The sequence below is a fragment of the Abramis brama genome (genome assembly GCF_963993115.1).
Source record: "Abramis brama genome assembly, chromosome: 18".
In the NCBI taxonomy this organism is placed as follows: domain Eukaryota; kingdom Metazoa; phylum Chordata; class Actinopteri; order Cypriniformes; family Leuciscidae; genus Abramis; species Abramis brama.
The window spans coordinates 4,798,192-4,819,573 of NC_139980.1; the positions used below are offsets into that span (position 1 = coordinate 4,798,192).

Genomic DNA, 21,382 nt, shown 5'->3' on the forward strand with positions numbered 1-21,382 from the left:
ACAGAAAAAAGTCCATTGCTCCCTAAACGGGGTACTGAACGGAGACAGAGAGAGGTCCATGTCTGCACGTAAGTGCATATTGAACCACTGTCGATACAATACCCTGGACCTTGAGTGAATTTGATGTGCCTCGCACGGCTCGGGGTTTCAAGCACTCTTTCACAAATCAAGGGCTTTGCCCAAATTGCATTTTTTATCTTCATTTTTTTGATAGAGAGGATACAATAGAAAGAAACATGATTGCGGTGACAACTTTCAATCCAATTTATCCTCTTTATCCTAGTTCCTGCTCTGACGTGGAGTGAACTCCAAGGTTGCGTGAGCCACGCGGCTGTGCCCTCCTCTTTACCTTACACAGCATTGTTGCACATAAAATTGACTCTCGACAACATTTGCATTCCATCAAAAGTAATTTAGGCACAATCCATCATGCTAGAAACAGAATAACAAACAATTAATACCCACAGGATGAGACAATGCTAGACTCACAAGCAAACGGTTGAATGTAGGCCTGTAATTTGTACAGCAATTACAAACAATACAAAACACACCTGTTTCCCAATATTGTACACTCAATTTTAGATCTCACATCTGTTATATAGTTACATACACATATAAAGTTCTAAAAAGTAGACATTACGTGCAGTGTTTAACCCTTGTGTTAGGTCATTTTTGTTCTGTTGTCATTAAACAAATGCTATAAGTACTCAGACAAAACAAACTTTTAAGAATCAGTTCACAATGGCTTATATATAGTTATATATAAAAAATATAGTTATTAATTGGCCAATAATTCACAAGCCAAACCCTGTCTATCTTAAATGGAAAAAAAGTTAATTTTACTCTTATATTCGGGTCATTCGAAGAGGATCTGTCTTCTTTCCAGTCTGAGTAACCATTCCTATTGAAACTAATTTATCCTTTTTACAACTAAATGCCTCAGTCTTTCTTAGAAGATCAATAAAAATATATTTGACTAAATTCATTCTGTCTTTTAAGAAGTATCCGTTTACCAGTAAGATTGAAATGCCCTAATTTACACTCATCTTGGTAGCATGAAATTATAATGCATTTGAATAAAGCATCGAGTAAATAACAAATGTGCGATAACTAAATGAATCTACGTATCTTTTAATATTGTTTTGTGTATAATACTGAAATTTCCATGTGCTGTGTGTGAATGAACAATAACTGGGCGCAATTCATTTCAGTGTAAGGCTAATTTTTACAATTCTTGCATACAATACTGATACTTTTATCACCTTGTCCTAGTTATTTCTTTAGCTATTGATCAGAAGAAAAACAATTATGTCCTATAGATGTTGCAAAGTCTAACAGAAAAAACCTTTTAAGGCAGAATGAATGTCTACAACCACTCAAATGCTAGGATCATCTCTTAAAAGAAGTTTTAGCGGAGCCAAACAGAGGCGCTTTCGTTTTTCAAACCACATCATATGTGCGTGTGTTTGATCCGTTTTATTGGAAAATTCTCATAAACAAAACAATGGCACAGCAGTATACAAATCTGGAAACATGCAATGTAGGCAGAACTCTCTGTGTTTCTGTGTAACACCATTACACAGTAAAAACAGACTTGTCTGCAGCTAAGTGGGACACACAGCACACAATCAAAGAGGTTCCCAATTAAGTGCATCCCGCACGGTAAGCTTCTGTACGTGTTCTTCAGCATTAAAAGCAACATAAGTAGGTAGTACAGTAACACAGGGATGCCAATGTGTGTGATATAGTGCTTGCATAATTGTGATATAGTTATTTGGTTTGTTTCGTTTGATCTTGTACTACAAATATCAAAGCTAGTGGTGCTCTCTCAGACAAAACTACCATAAATAATTCTTAACCACAATTAATTACACACAAGAATGTGTTTGATTGGACTTAAAGTGGTAATATTAACATATGGATTTATAAATCAGAGACCAAAACTATCTATAAGGACAGATTAAAACCGTACTGTTGTAAAAGTGAAGGGATACGATGACTAATTCTAGAACATTTTCAATCATTTGTCGTCTCGTGTTCTGCGCAGGTAAGTGTTTTGGACGCCCTATGGTTCATGCGAAGATTCTTTTCCAGTTAAGAATGATTCAAACCTTTCTTATTGCTTGTGGGCCATGTTTTTTTTTTTTTTTTTTTGTGTATGTGTGTGTAGAGTCCAGACCGGTTCAGGCTTGTCTAATTTTGGAAGGGGTGTAGCTTTTATCCACGGACTCATCCTGTAGGAACATGTGCAGGCAGCGCTCATTTTGGGCCAATGGATGACCAGCCACTCTGTAAAATCAGACCACAAAAGGCACATTAGCCATCATAAAAATATTATGCAAGGATGCACATTGTAGGGGGAGAGGGAGAGGGAGAGGGAGAGAGAGAGAGAGAGAGAGAGAGGAAACAACTTTGACCCCAATCAAGATGCAACTCTTAGATATTATTAGGAGGCTGTGACGTTTCGCTGCATCTTTTTTCAGATCATAAATCATCCAGCTTGAATTTCAGAGCGATAATATCAAAATTTAAATTACGCATATCTTTAAAAAAGTAGAATGAGCCATCATGCTAATTAAACTAATTATTTTACCATTAGCTCTATTCCAGCTTCCAATGTAATAAAAAAGGACACTCAGACCTCGAAAATTACATGATGCTCATGATGTTATAAGTTAAGATGACAGATAATCATTTTCAGGTTTGGGAGAGGCAATATAAAGACATGCTGCACAAATCCACACACACATAGTCGAGAAGTATGATGGGCATGCTTCCCCCTTCCCCAGGTGCTATTAGTACCGAACAATGATATTTAATTCAGGAATTTTTGGTTGAAGAAAAAAAAAAAACACACATCTTAATTACCTCCATATCCTTTCTTCCTTCAAACCTAATTTACAGCTGTTCGGCTCGTATTAAAATTCAAACAGGTAGAGCCGGCACATTTGCACATGAAACAAAGATAATGGCAAAGTCTGCAATCACAGCAAATAATTACAATCGAACTGTAACTTTTATTGTCTCAGTCGTCGGGGGAACGGCACCTCGGATCAAAAATAAGCAGGAGTGCACACAACATCTTGTAGGGAAAAGGTATGCATGCCTGTAATTTCACTCGCAATTATCATAAATTACACATCAAAAATAAAACAAATGTAAAAAGTAAAGCTGGTGCACTTGTGGCCTCTCATCAGTTTTGATCATTCTGTAGGTAATTATGAGAGAAGGAAAAAAAGTGTGAGGGAAGACATCGGATGACACAAAGGCTGGCAAGTGTATGTTTTTCTCTTTCACTGAAGTACCTTAACCTAAAAACTCCAAATTAGCGGAAAGAGGAAAAACTCTTGTGTTATGTTATCATGATAACCGCTTCACTCTTCTTTATAGAAACAGTTCAGATGTGCTGAGGCCAAAAGAAGTGAAGAGGAAGGACACGCAGTAGAGGACTACGCAAATCTTGTCATATCAACAGTAACTCAAATGCATTTAAGAACAAAATTGCAAGGATAAATAGTTTTATTCCCACAATGCATCATGGATACATACAGTGTCCTTCAATAATAATGGCACCTTCAATATGTGCAAAAATAGGCTGTCACTTTTTTCTAGAATTTTACTAGATTATATTTTTGTGAACATTTTAAATGAAAGAATAATAGGATAAACAACAAAGACAATTTTTGACGTCATTTTGCTCATAATTCAGCTTTATAGGTTGTGAATATTAGTGGAGAAGTACTTTAGCATTGAGAACTGACATAAACTGGCATAAAGATGCTGCAATATGGCAATCAAACAGTATAACATGGTGCTAGCATCTCCAAAGTCATGAGTTTTTGATATAAGAATCTGCCAAATTAACAAAATGTACTTAGTCTGTAAAAAATAAACCTGTCAACTGTTAAATTTGAAGTTAATTTTGTCCTGTTTTGTGAATTTTGTGATTTAGAAGAATTGTCTTTTCCTACTCGCATGGTTCAACTGAATGTGAAGGTAAACCCAAAGATTAATGTTTCTGGTAAAGTTGTCAGGAGGATCTTGTGACTCACTTGTTGAGGAAATGTTCTAGGCCTTGCCGCCGTTCCTCGATGAAAGAGTCGTCAAATATACCATCATCCCCACGGAATGGGAGCTGCCTGAACAGAGCCTTTCCAGGAAGAGGAGGAACTACCACCTGTTTGAAATACAAATACACTTTACATAGTACATACATCTCCAAATGCAATCATAGGTCTCTTACAATCACGTCAAACGTCATTACCTGAACTACAGAATCATTTCCAATCCAATGATTGAAAAAAAAACATTACTACTAGATACTTAAATGTATCTAGTTGAACTGGACCCTTACAACAAGTCTGATAGTATGCAGTAGGATGGAAGGATGATAAAATGCCTCAGTCTGAGCATTCGTGCGATGTTCCAACCAAACCAACACTACCATTTCACTCATCCATCCTTCACCTTGCTTTCCCTCTCCAGCTCTCCTCTCAGCCACTCAAAGTCGCTGTATCTCCTCCGGACACGTGACTCCTTCAGCTTGAATATGGGGAGGTTTGTCTGTGGAGAACAAGAACGGACAAACAACATCAGAAACATCACATCAATCTCAGATTAAGAGAGAAAAAAAGACATCTTTTATAAAAGTAGTTTGAAAACCTTTGAAACTTGAAAACAGTTTGAAGGACTGACAGTGCAGCTGAACAGCATCAATACTTCAAACCCAGTTCAGTATTAGAGTAAAGCATTAAATAAATAGGTAAAGTCCACAAAAAGGCCCACTGAGACACTAAAACAGGGTCACTGGAGAGGCAGATGTTTATGAAATAAAAGAACAGCCCGATGACAGCATTCAAGGAGAAGCTGAAGAGGCAAAAGGCAGCACAAGTAACGAACACACAGATGGGAATAAAAGTACAGATCAATATTTGCTCGAGGCAGACTCGAAACAGATGAATACATGGTGGAGGAGACAGTAAGTTAAACGAATAAATGAATGTGTGCTTTGGGGACAAAGTCTCACGTGGGCCCTAATTGGACAGGAAGAGTTGAAATGTTCATCGATCCTCAGTTACCCCAAGACCATTCCTCTTTCCATCGCTCACTCTCCCTCCATCTCTTCAGCTGCTTCCAAGTCATGTTTTTAGCCTTGAGAGGGTCCCTTCAGAAAATGTAGCTCTCTCCACACAATGAGGAACATTGATGAAATACTCACTACTTCAGCTTTCCCCCGTCTCTATTTTTTCAATCTTTATCCATCTCTGCTTGTTTCCCCTTCTCTATCAATCTGGTTTTCTTCTAATCTCATTAAACAATGTTTCACTGAAGGTGTGCTCGCTAATTTTTCGTCATGGTGTTAGAAGCAAGTCGTCATTAAATTGTTAAGGAAGCTAAAGTGATAATAGTAACAAAAAAGATTGAAAACAAAATGAGTTGTATTTAGCTGATCATGTGACCCGACCCATTATGGGTGACATGACAGGAGTCTCGTGTGAGTGAATAATTTGTAACATATTAGTAAATTACTGATTGCACCTTTTAATCTTCACTACCGTTCAAAAGTTTGTGGTCATTGAGATTGTTTGAAGAAAAAAAAAAAAAGTATACTTTTATTTAGAAAAGACGTACTATATTGATCAAAAGTGATAGGAAAGACATTTATAATGTTACAAACAATTTCAATGTAAAATTAATGCTGTTCTTTTGAACTTTCTATTCATAAAAAAAAAAAAATCTTTAAAAAACTGTATCAGTTTTCACAAAATATTAAGCAGCACAACCAGATCCTGAATTAAGTTCTCTTTCGCTTCTTCATGCACTTGAACAGAAAAGAAACACACAAAATTAAGTCAAAATGCCCATCTTGGTGAGTATCCAAGTAAAAACAGTCGGTTATGGCTAAAGTGAATGTAAAGAGTTAAAACGCGTGTATCAGTATATTGGATATGCACCTCTTAAAGTGACAGCAGCATAATATTGCATAATATTCATATGTATCTTTGTTCTGTTGTATTTATGCAGGCCTGTTGAATGTTAAATGGATCCAATCCATGTTCAATGAAGATGATTTGATGATGCAGTAATAAACTAGCTAGCATATACCTTAATGCATGCGGTGCATCCTTAATAAATTACATTTTTATATAGGCCTATATATTAAAATAGAACACATTTTAAATTGTAATATTTCACAATATTACAGTTTTATTTTCAATTTTTTTTTTTTTTATTCTTTTATTACTGACCCCAAACTTTTAAACAGAATTGTAACTCTTTCCAAATATATAAATTCATCACAACTTAAAGGGATAGTTTACAAGAAAACTTTTGTGTGCAAAACCCCCCAAAAATAACGACTTTATTCAACTATTCGTTTTCTTCTGTGTGGGCCTCTGAGTGAGTTCACGTAGTGTAACAGCGCAGCGCTTCTGGGTTGTACGTCAGAACGTAGGCTCACTATTGGCCGACGCTAGTCATGTGTGTGATGCTGGCCAATGGTGAGCCTACGTTCTGACGTACAACCCAGAAGCGCTGCGCTGTTACACAAAAGGTGCACAAAAAGTATTCTTGTCGCTTGATGAACTTAAGGTTGACCCACTGTAGTCACTTGGACTATTTTGTCTTTACTAACTTTTCTGGGATGGCAGATATCGATTACATAGAAGCCTATGGAGGAGTGAGCCAGCTCTCAGATTTCATCAAAAATATCTTAATTTGTGTTCAGAAGATGAACGAAAGTCTTACAGGGTTGGAACAACATGAGGGTGAGTAATTACTGACAGAATTTTCATTTTTGGGTGAACTAACCCTTTAAGCGCAATGAGACGTGAAAGAGAACTTAGTTTAATACTCACAGGACGTGCAGTCTGACATCAGCTTTCTGTGCATGTGCTTCAGAAAACCATATATCAGAAGTTTAGACTGATATTGCTTTAAAATGCATGCAGATAATACCTAAACTTTCATGATGATGAAGAACTGCAATGTCACGTGAGCGTGATAGAGATGATAATCAATTCAAAATCAAACAGATGTTTTAGGATTGCAGACTATTGGAGGCAGGATCTGTACAGGCTCCACCCTCTTCTGGAAAGCAGGGCGGGGAACACCAGCTAATTGCATTAAAGATGTTTTTCCTTCCACTCAAAAATGCATTTAAAACATGATATAATAAATGATCTGTAGGGAATTTTGAGCTGAAACTTCAGACACATTCTGGGGACACCTGAGACTTGTATTACATCTTGTAAAAAGGGGCATAATAGTTCCCCTTTAAAAAGTTTAATGATAGGTATAATGGACAAAAACAGTTGGAAACATTCTTCAAAATATTTGTTTGTGTTACGCAAAATATACAACTTAATACGAATATGGCTTGATATAAAACATAAATCATACCATTTTGCACCAACATGAGGGCGAGTAAACAATGACAGAAATTTTAATTCTGAAAACACTTGCGGTGAACTATCCCCTCAAGTGTTTATATCTTCTAATTTTTTCATTTAAGTTTCATTTATATTTGCAGTACCTAATGAATAATTTCTCTAACCTTACAATTTGAATTTTTATAACCCTTGGACATTCCTTCAACCCACGCGGTCATATGAGACGGGGATTAACTCAACGGCTATGAGATCAGGGTAACTGCAGTGCTGAGGAAGAATTTAGTAGCAACCTTGCTGTGTGAATGGCTGGACCACTGGGTTTAGGTTCCACTAAGTAAGCAGGTCTAAAGAAGTTAATCCCCATGTCAATTGATCACGGTAACAGGTAATTTAATACACACACTCATGACAATAATGTCATAGTTTCGGGACTATTATGTGGTGTGCGGTCACACCGGAGGAAGAGTTAGTTAGTTATTGAACAGGATTAGTTCTTAGGCCAAGGGTGAAAGTACATTTATCTAGAAAACTTCTTAAAATGCACACACAGAAATGATAAGGACCTATGAAGGTGTCAATAGGTCAGGTTTGGTTTCTTATTTCACTCTACGGCTTAAGTGTTGTGTTAACAAGGTGAAAGAGGGGAGAAGATTGAAAAAAATCATCCCAAATAAGTTTTTCATCTATAGATTCCCCTTACTGCAAAAGAAGAAATTTGACAGACTTACATATTCTAATAGAGGAGCTATTTGAAGTCATTCAGGGCAGGGCACAATACATCAATGAAAACAAAGTCAATGGTCAATAGTAGATAACTTAAGGAATATTATTAAATTTTAAATATCCCTGTAGTACTTGGCAAAGGACAAGCTTACCAGTTCTACAGCTGGTTTTAAAAAGTGACCAATATTCACTCTATATTCAATATTCATCTTCACTGATATACTATGGATGGCTGAATTCCCTTCTTCCAAATGTCACTGAAACTGATAAATAATGCACTACTGAGGACAAGCTATTTGTGTGCCAAATTGACAATTTCAGTGTATTTTTGGCAGTCAGACAGGTATGTTCGATGCAACTGTTTTGCATAGTCACAAAACTCCTCCACCGTGAATAAATCGCCATCCGAATGCATGAGTTTTATAACTGAGGTGCCATCCAAATTTATTTTTATGGTTGTCCACATGAGAAAAAAAATTACCATCCGAATAGGGCTTAAATTGTACAAATAATTTACATCGTGCTTAAACGTTGGTTATAATGAAAAGTTTTGCGAGCGTGCAAAAACTATCAGAATTTTTCGAATTAACAACAATTCGGGGGCGGCAATTGTTTGAATTATGGGTTCATTATTATTCTTAATGAAAAACACAACTAACCCTTTGCAGGTTCCCTATCAGAATTGGGTTTAAATCCAAAATATTGCCAAATTGGCGCTTTTATATTACACTTTGAAACAAATCTGTCATCGTCTTGTCAGTCAGCTCAGCTGGGCTCACTCTCGTCACTTGATAAATGAAATCTGACTCCTGTTGCTGATCTGTGCTACGACTCTTGTTTAGCTCATGTTGAATTAAGCAGACGTGTTCATTTTTTTAATTCTTAGTCTGTTCTCTAACTGAACTAAATTATTTTTATTACTATAAAAAAAAAGCAAAACAACAATGGGGGGCATTGCCGCGATGGGCAAGTGATGTAATCGGTGTGCGGCTGAACACAGTGTAACACCAACTATCGCAGCAAGCCTACTCAGCGCTTGTAAAAACACAATGTAAATAGAAACCCCCTCAATACAGTAAAACTGCACATTTTAGAGTGGCCTTTTATTGTGGCCAGCCTAAGGCACACCTGTGCAATAATCATGCAGTCTAATCAGCATCTTGATATGCCACACCTGTGAGGTGGATGGATTATCTCGGCAAAGGAGAAATGCTCACTAACACAGATTTAGACAGATTTGTGAACAATATTTGAGAGAAATAGGCCTTTTGTGTACATAGAAAAAGTCTTAGATCTTGGAGTTCAGCTCATGAAAAATGGGGCAAAATCAAAAGTGTTGCGTTTATAATTTTGTTCAGTGTATATACTCTATACTACCAGTACTGCAGAAATGCTTTATTAATATATCTACCAATTTCTGTGCAGAAATAAAATAATTATGCAGCCATCTTTCTAAAGTCATATTCCTCCACCTGTAATTTGGCGCCAAATCTCAGGTAAATACCGAAGTACTGACTGCTAAAAATTCAGCTTTGCATCACATAATAAATACATAATAACATTTTAAAATACAAAACATTTATTCTCAAATGGTAAATTCTTATTGATTGCTTGCCAAAAACTAAACGAAATACAAAAGTAATATTACACAACAAGCTGCACTTGACAGCAACAACTGCATGCTATAGTTTACTACTTTAGTGGGTTGTTCAAATCCCTCACACCAAGTATGATCAATAGTAATAGTGACGCTTGCAAGCACCATTAATTACACTTCAACAAAAATGCTGTGACGAGAGCAGTGTTGTATTTGTGTGCGTGTGCAAAGAGAAAGGAGGGGTACATCACACTGTGTACAGCTGCAGATGTAAACTCCAAAGAGTTTGACTGTCCTCCTCTCACTGCTAATGATCTCAATCAAACCTGAGACAAGCAAACAAAACAGCCCAACAAAGGGCCTGATTACCGTGGCAACCAAAGTTAACCACACAGACGGAAGCCCTTACACATCAAACACTCAATGAGCAGATGAAAACAGCCCAATTCATTAAGACAGCAGCCTTGCGCTGCGGCTAAGACGGGGCTTTTCAAGAGGTCCATCAATACCTGTGAGCATACTGGAGAGGGGAACGGTATGACTATGACATGATTAAACTGGCAGGTAATGAGACTCAGTGTTAGAAGAGACGATCAAATGCTTAGAGACTCTCTGATGGTCAGCTATGTTCTCTTGGGTGGTTTTTATGTTAATTCTGTAAGCTCCGTGGGATATTTAATGATGTCTATTTTTTAATTCTCTCTAGTTGGCCACTAACAGGACTCATTACAAACCAAGCCTTCTCATCATAAATCATAACACTGCGGCTAAACTTAAGAGCGCTGGGATAATGCATCAAGCAATAAAAGCTCCGTCTTCCATGTTAATCAGAGTTTTTGACAGTTGTGCATGTGGGAAATCAACATTTTGTTGATCACTTGGTTTCTATTTGTTTGCACTCAGTAGCCCTGCCCACAGTGAAAGCTCACTGGTGCAAAATCCTGCTCTACATAGCTGTATTAAACATTAAATATGTTCTGATCGGCTAGGAGTATGTTGTGTCATGCGACATGTACACATTCAGTGTGACAAGGCAAATAGCTTGTTGATGGAAACTTAATGCATTATCTTGTTAGGTCACAGCAAGCACTACAATATAATGATACGTTTAAAATACACTGCTGTTCAAAAGTTTGGGGTCAGTAAGAATTTTTGTTGTTGTTTTGAAAGCAATTAATACTTTTTTTCAGCAAGCACATTAAATTGATCAAAAGTGACAGTAAAGGCATTTACAAAATATTTCCATTTCAAATAAATGCTGTTCTAATTTAAAAAGCAAACATAAGTTCACAACACAATGGAAATGAATCCACAACACAACGGAAAATGTACAACACAACGGAAATGCTCTCGACCACTAGAGGGCTCTCTGAGCGCGGTAAAGTTAGTTTTCCATGCCACTGTTCTATAGAGTCAGCAGTCTAAAAAAATGTATCAACACCACGATTAGTTTTAACAGTATGTAGCTAAATTGTATATTGACATTTATTAATTCAAAATCACCTATGTGCATTATAGCTGCATTTATACTCGAGAATGCTTTGGTGCGCTACCACAGCGCATGATCTCTAACTGAACGTCTGCCAATTCCTCCAAGTTGTTAAAACGTAAAATTTGTATTAATTAAAATTACTTTTAACATTCAAAAGCAGACATGTTAAAAATCCAAAGCTTGAATGTATTGGTAGTAGACTGGCTTACTACAGGTGACATTTTTTGTATTTACAGTAAACAACTATTTTTTAGGATTTTTTTGTAAACGTTTTTTTTCTTTTATCATGTTTCAAAGGTTGTAGTTCCTATTAACCAGACTGACTTACAACAGGTGAAATTGTGTCAACAGCTCCCTGTATGCACAGTACACAATTTGTTTTTTATAAAAACATTAGGCCTACTGTAATTCACCTAAAGGTTTTTTTTTTCATGTCCCAAAGCTTGTGGTAGGTTCCTAGTGACCAGACTGACTTATTACAGTTGAAATTGTGCTTTCTGTACTTCTGCAATTCACCAAATGGTTTTTATTTTTATCAAATTATATTATAATAAATTATAAGTTTTAACCAAGCGCTGAAAAGTGAAGCCAAAGCGTCTCGATCGCCCCCCTGGTGACTGGTCCTAGTATAGGTCATAAACCCCGCCTCCTCATATTATTTAACGAGATGTGAGACCAGCTAAACAATTAAATTACACTTAAATATCTTTTTTCCAAAGATGGTTTCTGTCATTTGCTGTAGTTTTTATCAATCTGATGTAAGTTCAAGTGTTTGTTCTTCAAATAAGTTTGTTTTTAGTTAGTTACTTGATGCAATAAAAATGGTGGTGTGACGTCATGATTGACAGCTGTGATTGACAGGTTCTCTGGGCGAAGTGGTGTTACTTTTTAAATCTGACTATGTGGTTAGAAGTTGTATTTACCTTATTTTAACAAGCCTTTTGTCGTACTGCAATCAGCAGACATCAAAATTGAAGCAGAACGGAGGAACAGAGCATACAGAGGCCACTTAAAAAAGCGCAGGGGCGTGTGCTTGCGATTGATTCTGCAAGAGTGAGGGCGGGGCCTTGAATTCACAGCTTTACTTCCTGCTCACTACTGCGCAGACTCGGGTCCCAAGATGTCAGCGCCATATCAGGACACTGGCAGCTTCACTTCTCACCAATGGAAGAGAGCGAAAGCGCGTCGTCCATCTTTTTTTACAGTCTATGATTTTAACCACTTGATGGAATTGCCAGATGTTCCCTTAGGGATCATGCACTGTGGAAGCGGGTCAAAGCATTCTTGAGTATAAATACGCAGCTATAATTCATGTAGGTGATTTTGAAGTAGTATTTTATGTCGATATACAATGGTTACATACTGTTAAAACTAATCGTGGTAATGATATATTAAGACTGCTGACTCTATAGATCAATGGCAAGGAAAACTAACTTTACCGCGCTCAGAGAGCCCTCTAGTGGTTGGGAGCATTTCCGTTGTGTTGCGGCTTTATTTCATTGTGTTGTGGCTCATTTCCGTGTTTTGTGGATTCATTTCATTGTGGCTTAATTTCGTTGTGTTGTGAACTAATGTTTGCTTTTTAAATTTTGTTGTGTTGTGCACTACTGGGCCACCATATCCTATTCTTTAAAGATTTCTGGAAAAAAAAAGATCATGGTTCTGACAAAAATATTAAGCTGCTGTTTTCAACATTGATAATAACAAGAAATGTGTTGAGTACCAAATCAGCATATTAGAATGATTTCTGAAGATTCATGTGACACCGATGACTGAAGTTATAATATAATAATGCTGAATATAATAAAGAATAATACTGAAAATTCAGTTTTGCCATTTCATTTATATGAAAATGGAAAACAGTTATTTTAAATTGCAAGAATATTTTACAACATAACCACATTTTTGATCAAATAAATGCAGACTTGTTTAAAAAAATCATTTAAGATATCCTACCTGCAAATTTTTTAATTTGTAATTTTTTTAATAAAAAGTATGTGCACAAACAGTCCTTTTGTTGGTCAGAATTGTGTCTACCCGAGCCATGTTGACCCACAGATTCTGTCTTCAAGATTTAGCAGGTATGGTCAAGGTAACAATACATCATTTTCTCTAAATGCTCCAAACAAAATAGGTTAAAAAACAACCTAAAAATGTCAAAATGAAAACAAAACAACCTGTCAAGAATGGGACAGACTGCCCGAGTAAGAAAAAGTCGGAGCGAGAAAGAGGGAGATACAGACCAGGTGCATTTTATGCACAACACCCAAAAATAGCCATTTGTGTGAAAGGTGCACTAAAAGCGCTCTTTCTTTTAGTCACTCTTCCACACTGTTAAAAGCTTCCACATGGCTTATGCCGATATGAGGAGATGGCAGAATCCCGGTCTCTCTCCTCTTTTTTAGATGCATGTGTGTGCTGGGGACAATGGTGTAGCCTCATTAGGAGGAGAGAGAGGGCAGTGAAAAAACAGCCGAGAGAGGTCACCTCACCCAACGTAAGGGCTCTGTGCTGGCTATGCATTAGCTTTTAGCGAGTCGGATCAAGTCAAGTTTAAGAGCGAGCATTTCATCTCTCCACTCTGCTCTCTCTTTTTCAAAATAAAAGTAGCAAAAATGGAAGCACAATGCCATCTCATCGCATCATAGCTCCAAAGAGAAGAGGACAGAGGGACAATGAGAGCACTCGCGCCCCACCACCATCATCCCCCTCCGTGTTCTACACACAAGTCGCTCTCTCTCACACACACACATGCACGCAAACACACCCACCCACCACCCCAACACCCTCACTCTGGCAAAAAGCTGCCCCCTGTCTTTGTTCCAATAGCATCAACTCCCACTTTTGATACTGTCATCTCAAGTAGGATATGGTAGCCTTGATACAATATGCTGCCCATTACCATTAAAATAGTTGTCGGGGAGGATGCTGTAGACTTTGGATTACACTTGACTGGGACTGACAACCAGGCAAGCAAGCCATTTTTAGTAATGGCAGAAAGGGAGAGCGAGAGAGAAGGCTTTTTGGAAATTGAAAAAAAAGAATTAAAGGGGGATGACGAGGAGGAGGAGGTGAAGAAGGGAGTGAAAGATGGATAGGGAAAGAGAGTGTTGTATACAAAAACGCGCGGGGGGGGGGGGGGGGGGGGGGGGAATGAGGATTCTCCTGTCTGTAAACAACATTGAATCCCAAAGTCCTCCCTCGGATGGTTTTCATGCACAGTCTGTGGTCTCAACATGTCACTCAACTTTAGCAATGTAAACACTTTTTATTTTTATTTTATAAGAAATTATATGAACAGAAGCCAACAAACAGAGCTTTTATCAGCATATACTGACAGTCTTTATCGGTGTTCCTGCTTCGGTCATGTGAATATGAGCTCTAAATGTGTGTGACAAACCCAATAAAACTATTCCAAGAACGCATCCAAGTTACAAAGTTGCATAGTTGCATAATCCATAAAGTGAAAGACTGTCAATATTCAGTTGCTTAAGGTACTAAAGTTACTTTCTTCATATTATGAGATAAAGCAACTTTTTTTTTTCATGAGCAAAAGAAGATACTTGACACACTGGGAAATTAGGCAGAAAACAGACCTTAAAGATGTAGGTCACCCAAAAATTCTGTCATTTACTCACCCTAATGTTGTTCCAATCCCGTTTGACTTTCTTTCTTTAGCAAACCACAAAAGGAAAGATTCTGAATTATTGTACTGCTTTCACTTTCCCATACAAGTACAATGAATGGGGACTGAGGCTTTCAGGCTTCAAAGAGAATGCAAAAGCACCATGAAAGTAGCATAAAAGTGGTCCACACAACTCGTGACTTCTGAAGTATATGACACACTGTAATAATAATCCAACTTCTATTTTGTTAGACACACTCTATTTTAAAGGTAGAAAAAAAAGGTTAAAAAAAGTAAAGTAAAAAGTAAAGTCAACTTTTGTATGAGCAACTTATAATATTAAATATTGAAAACTTATGTCAAGTTTGGTGGTGAAGGTATAGGCTATTGAGCATGACCATCTGAGGCAGAACCATTCCACCTTGCAAGTGTTTTTGAGGATGTTTTATTCTTAGTCACCACTCAACATTAGCATGAATGGTGTTCATTTTGTTTAGGTTTGTTAAATTAAATATCAATAACTGCTAAGGAGTTTTGAGTTTAGTGGACTTCAGAGACATACAACTGTGAGACCTTGTTTCTTATAAGTTAGAATAGTACTTTATTGGTTGCTTATTGGCAGCTGGTTGCTTAATTTTTTAAAGTTAACCCAGTGTTAGCTTTGTGTGAGCAACAGACACAATTCAGCACAACTTCGGCAACTGGATCATTGAGTCAGTAGCCACGTTTCCATTACAAATTTCGATTTTCTAAATGACGGTGTTTCCATTAACCAATGTAATGCGACTGAAACGTATTTTTTTCCTCAAGCGATAAGTCATTCCAAAAATCATGGCGACAGATGTTGGGAGGTTTACATATATCCCAGCCACTGCACTGGCCATAATTATTAATCGAAGGAGACGTAGGCATGTTATCCAAGCATTAATGGCAAGGAAAGCCCCTTAGCAGCTGCGTATGAGGCGTTTCAGGGTATTTCTCCCTCATATCTGCTTCTAGGTCTTGATTGTGGCATTTCTTAGTGGTTTAGAATCCAGTATTCCCGTAATTCTTTTGTCTTTTATGAGTTTAATAAAGAAATCTCGTCTTCTGTCCAAACATACTGCGCCATCTACATTAAGTGAACTGTAAATGCGCAAAAAATGTTTCCAATGCAGTTTTGCAAAATATTCCTTTTTTGAACTGCCTGAAAAACCACCTCATGCAAGCGTAATTTTTTTTTGCGATATATGAGAGTTTTTGAGAAATTGACACGTTTCCATTGGGCGTATTTTCAATTCGCGCAATTTGAAGGGTAATGGAAACGCGGCTAGTGAGATCACAAAAACAAATCATGGTATTGTATTGTGGACAAAATCATCTGATAAAGATGCCCACAAATCAGATATTGCCACTGCTCACATCAACGTGCCAAAGAGAGCTGGGGCCAGTTTCTGACTATCTTAAGTAGGACTACACTGCAATGCATTCTGGGTAAAATAAGACACTTTTCAAAACAAAAAAACATGGCGGATCGAGTAAGCGCATTCAACCGCTCAGTGCAGTTTACCCCAGCGGATAATATGTGTTTGTTGGAGGAGTATAACAGTTACAAGGACATTTTACTTGGGAAATTTAGCGGAGAATGTAGTAACAAGAAGAAATGTTTAAGTTATGAGCCATTTTCCCTTTTCTTTTGGCTGTTTGTAATGTAACTGATTGTTACTGCTGCTTGCCAAGGTAACAGAGTCTTAGACCTAAGTTAGCCTGGGGGTAAGTGTCTAATTTTTTTGGTCTAAATTAAGTCAGTCTTAATTTTTGTGAAACAGTCTAACTTGCATTAGCCTAGTCTATGAGCAAATTTTAGACTTGTCTAACACTATAGACCGGTCTAAAATAGCTTTGTGAAAGATGTCAAGATTTTTATTGGACAATGGCTTCAATATTGGTCTGTTCCTCACACATAGCTATCATATGACTCCATAAAAATTGGAATATAGTGCACAAGTATGGATAATTTTTTTGTCATTGTGGAACTTTAGTCCTCATTCATTATGTTGAAAATATTTACATTTTGCATTCAATGGAAGAAAGAAAAATCATAAGCTTGGAATGGACTGAAGGTAAATTAATTTTACTTTTTACGTTACAGATGAAAAAAAACAAACAAACAGAACTATAAGAATCCTGCACTAACTGAACTGAGGAAGAGATATGCCCATCCTGAGACGAGACCAGGAGGAGATGACGGGGGATGGGCACGTTTTGTGCCATCCAGTGGGGGTTTGGCAGGGGGTTAAGACGAGGTCTGCACCCCCATAGTCATTCACACGTTCCACTCTAAAAGAAGGGATTAAGAAGCTTCTCGCTCCTTCTCCAAGACACACACACACACACACACACACAAATATGGCTTGGCTTCTTTCTCTCACTTACCATGCCAGGATCATCTATGGGATGTGGGATATGACGATGGAAAGGATAATGGTTGGCCACTGAGCAAAAGAGAGAAAGCGTGCATGGATGGTGCGAAAGAGCCTAAAAGAAAGATAGTGCCCTTGGCACACAAAAGCATGTAATCAACACAGGCAGTGTTACTATGACAAATACAAACAGAATCTCTTTATCTCCTCTCATTGTTGCGATCGGAATACTTCAGAAGCAAATCAAAAGTTGACAGCTCCGCTCTTTCTCTCGGTCTTGAGGGCTAGAGCGAGAGAGCGATAGCGTGAGAGGGATGTGTGGGGTGTTCCCTTATGCAAAACAGGGTCACCGCCGACTCAGAGACACACAATAATACTGATTACACGCATATGCTAATTATTATACGCTAATCAAGTACAGTAGCTTTAGATTTGGGCTAATGGCAGGCGCTGGCTCGCTCTGTAGGTAGGAGAAAGCTAAAAATACTATAGGAAAGCTGGGAAGACAGTGGCCTATTAGCAGACGCAACAGCACCTGTCACAACTTATCAGTTGTGGAAAATGACTGCTTAGGACAGTAAGGGGATGTGACAATGTCTTCGCCTCCGCCTCCTTTAGGCAAGAGCTTCATTTTTAAAAGTATAGCATTTCAAAGGAGGCTATTTAGGGAAGAAAAAGTGGGAAGAGTTTCAACAACAATATCAGAGTCTGATGAGCATTTAGTCTTTCGTCAAAACTTCTGAAGGTAAGAGGACTTCAAGAAGTATTGTTACAAATGTATCAAGAATAGAATTCTAGAAAAGAAAAGAATTCTTCTTTCATGCAATGTCACAATGTTAAGCTGCAGGGAAAGCACGTGCCTTGCTCAAGTCCACAATAGTCATAGTCAGTGCAGCCTTTTGTTGACCAACCCAAATCTTTAACCACTTGGATGACTTCTAGAACACCAGCCCTAACTAGGCCACACACTTACACCAAGGTCAAATGTCACAAATGTAACGTTCACACTGACAGTAATTTGCAGTAACAAATGCAGTTAATAACATATTTGAAGTCATTTAAAATAGAAAGCACAACAACTTTGAAGAATCGAGTGTTATGTTGAAAAACTAAATAGAAACACTAGAAGACGAGAAAATTACACCAAAGAGTCAAGTCGTCGGACAGTTGACATAGCATTAAATCTGACACTTAAAAAAAATGAGGAACATTTTGGAAACCATCTTTAGATGTAAACTGTGGTAAATAATGTGTGTGTGTGTGTGTGTGTGTGTGTGTGTGTGTGTGTGTGTGTGTGTGTTTCTTTGTAAAGATAACTTTGGCTGCATACATGTAGTCTTTGTATTTGATGGAGAAAATATATTACGGAAGAGTAAAATGAACGAAGGTCAAAGTTAAATCAATTGTTCCCATTTTTTAAAAACGTTCACAATACTGTATTATTCTATTCCTTTCATATCTGCAAGTATCAAGATGTTTTGCTTTTGGAGGAATATTTAAAATTTGCTAGTTTAGTTGTCCATTCATAGCATCCCTGGATATCTGAATTACATGTACCATAACAACACTTTTTTTAACCATAATGTTGGAGATTATTAGCCAAAAAAAAGAGGGTTAAATGCTATTTGGGCTGTCAGTCATTCATCTGTCGTAAGGTCCAATCCATGCATAACCGTAACAAACCTTTCAGTTTGCTATTAAAATGCATTGTTTATTTATTTTCCTTATTCTTGTCTGTGCATGCACCCAACTTAAACAGAATTGATTTCTTGCATGTTTCAGGGATTCGTGTCATGATAAAATTCATCTGATTTCACTAAGTCAATCCAGTTTATTGTGAAATTTCCCACACTTACACGCATCATTCCTAAGACATGAATCAGCTTTCCGATATTTGCACTGACAACATGCTTACAATCAGGGCTTGGCATTAACTTTTTTGCTCACCAACCACTGTGGCTAGTGGTTTTCCAAAGTTACTAGCCTCTCTGCATTTTCACTGGCCACAATTTTGACATTGATACTGCTGTCACTTCCCACACTTGTTACATTACAAATAATTTAGCCAACAAATCACGATTGTAAGCAAGGCTTGACAATAACACCCGCCGGGTCGAATGCAGGTGGATTTACGCAGCCACTCCTACTAGCAACTTTGGCGGGTCAAATTTTAATATATACATTTTTCAATTGTAGTCTTTAAAAAAGGCATTTGAAATAATAAACTAAGTGCAATGTAGTGCTGTCAAAAATAGTTTTTCGATATCGATACTGAAATATCTGAAATGATTCCAAGTTCTGACACTCATTTTCCGCAAAAACTATCCCGACAGACGCTCGCTGATGGCCCACTGGCGTCGGCTTGGTGTGTCCCACTCCCAGCCTTTAAAGTGACAGCAGCTGCCAAATTATGGTCCTCACTGCAGAACACGAAATCCAGGGGGAGGAGTTGGATCCAGATCCAACTCCTCCCACCTTACCTATACCTAAACCATATACTACACCTATACTATAAACCTATACTCCACCCCCTGATCCCTAAACCCACCCCTAAACCTACCAATCTCCACCCCTTAGATCTGGATCCAACTCCGCCCCCTGGATCTCATGTACTGCAGTGAGGGGCTACTGAAATTATGAGATATTAAAAATATCTATATGGCAGTTTTCTTCCATGGTATCAATGTCAAAATTGTGGCCAGTGAAAATGCAGAGAGGCTAGTAACTTTGGAAAACCACTAGCCACAGTGGTTGGTGAGCAAAAAAGTTAATGTCAAGCCCTGATTGTAAGCATTTTGTCAGTGCAAATATCGGAAAGCTGATTCATGTCTTAGGAATGACGCGTGTAAGTGTGGACAATTTCACAATAAACTGGATTGACTTAGTGAATTCAGATGAATTTTATCATGACACAAATCCCTGAAACATGCAAGAAATCAATTGTTTAAGTTGGGTGCATGCACAGACAAAAATAAGGAAAATAAATAAATAATGCATTTTAATAGCAAACTGAAAGGTTTCACTTAGTAAAGATGATGTGAACAGTACTTTAACGTCAACCAGGTTCATAATTATCGTTATAAACCCCATTATCTTGGCCTTGCACATAGGGGTGTGGTCACACACACTATCTACACACACATAACTAAACAGCTTGAAACTGTTGTCTCATAACTTACAAAGCGTATTCTCATGTCATTTGTAGACATCCCTACTAAACTAAGTACTCCACTGCACAACATAAGTTAGTTGATCATTACAATGTCAGGCTTACAAAGGTTTTAAGGTCAGTGTGAAAAAGAATAATTAAATGGATAGTTTAAAAAAATAAATTATATATTTATATATATATATATATATATATATAATATGTCATTATTTTTTTTTAAACCTGTATGACTTTTATTCTATGAACAAAAAAGAAAAGAGATTTTAGGCTAAATGTTAAGTACTGACAGCTTCAGTCACCTGTCACTTCCAATGGATCTGATTTCTATACAATTAAGTTACAGTGTATTGAATGACAGCCTCAGGTACATCTCCTTTTTGTGTTCCACAAAAGAAAGGAAGTTATTTGGGTTTGCAAAACATGAGGGTTTAACATTATGACAGTTTTCATTTCTGAGGGAACCATTCCGAGCACCTAACCAGAGACTTGCAGTCCACATTTGTGATAAATCAAAATGAAGACGAAAACAGTTACGTTGTCATGGAATAATGTATCATAAACAAAGTTATACCTGGAAGCACGAGTAAACAGAAGTCGTGGTATTCTTAACATAAATGAACCACACTGTGATATGTACCATTAGCACTCCTTTCAATCAAGTGTATGTAAGCATTAGTAAGACCAGTGTGTGATTGTCTGGTCTGGTCAGGCCAGCATTGGCTGCTCACCTTCAGTCTGATCTCATATGTCGTGAACCTGTTCCGACCGACGCCAACCGTCTCGGGGTTGGAAACATCAATCTCTAGAAAATTACTCGGCGGCCCATACGCATCGTTCAGGTTTTGTGGTTTAGTATACAGCCTTCTCGTATCTGCTATGGCCTCAGCCATCGCTTCCCGTCACAGGTTTGAGCAAACAAGCAGCTATCGATTGCACTTCCGATCAGCTGAGGAACAGCTGACATGTGACATACCAACACGGTC

The 21,382-nt window shown here is 37.6% G+C and overlaps 1 protein-coding gene across 1 annotated transcript; it reads right to left on the bottom strand.

Moving 5' to 3' along the window:
- Positions 1-1,431: 1,431 nt before the first annotated feature.
- Positions 1,432-21,368, bottom strand: snx3 (sorting nexin 3). The gene is made up of 4 exons (XM_084091723.1): positions 21,128-21,368; positions 4,468-4,563; positions 4,053-4,177; positions 1,432-2,289 (listed from the first exon to the last, which is right to left on the bottom strand). Exons 1-4 carry the CDS (start codon positions 21,287-21,289, stop codon positions 2,184-2,186), a joined length of 489 nt encoding a protein of 162 aa, XP_083947849.1. The 5' UTR covers positions 21,290-21,368; the 3' UTR covers positions 1,432-2,183.
- Between the last annotated feature and the right edge of the window lie 14 nt (positions 21,369-21,382).

Bases quoted from the DNA above. Each gene is read 5' to 3' on its own strand.
- snx3 (XM_084091723.1), bottom strand. From the start codon at position 21,289: ATGGCTGAGGCCATAGCAGATACGAGAAGGCTGTATACTAAACCACAA. The intron at 4,564-21,127 runs GTGAGCAGCCAA...TGTTCTCCACAG, and splicing joins CATATGAGATCAGACTGAAG to ACAAACCTCCCCATATTCAA. The intron at 4,178-4,467 runs GTGAAGGATGGA...TATTTCAAACAG, and splicing joins AGCTGGAGAGGGAAAGCAAG to GTGGTAGTTCCTCCTCTTCC.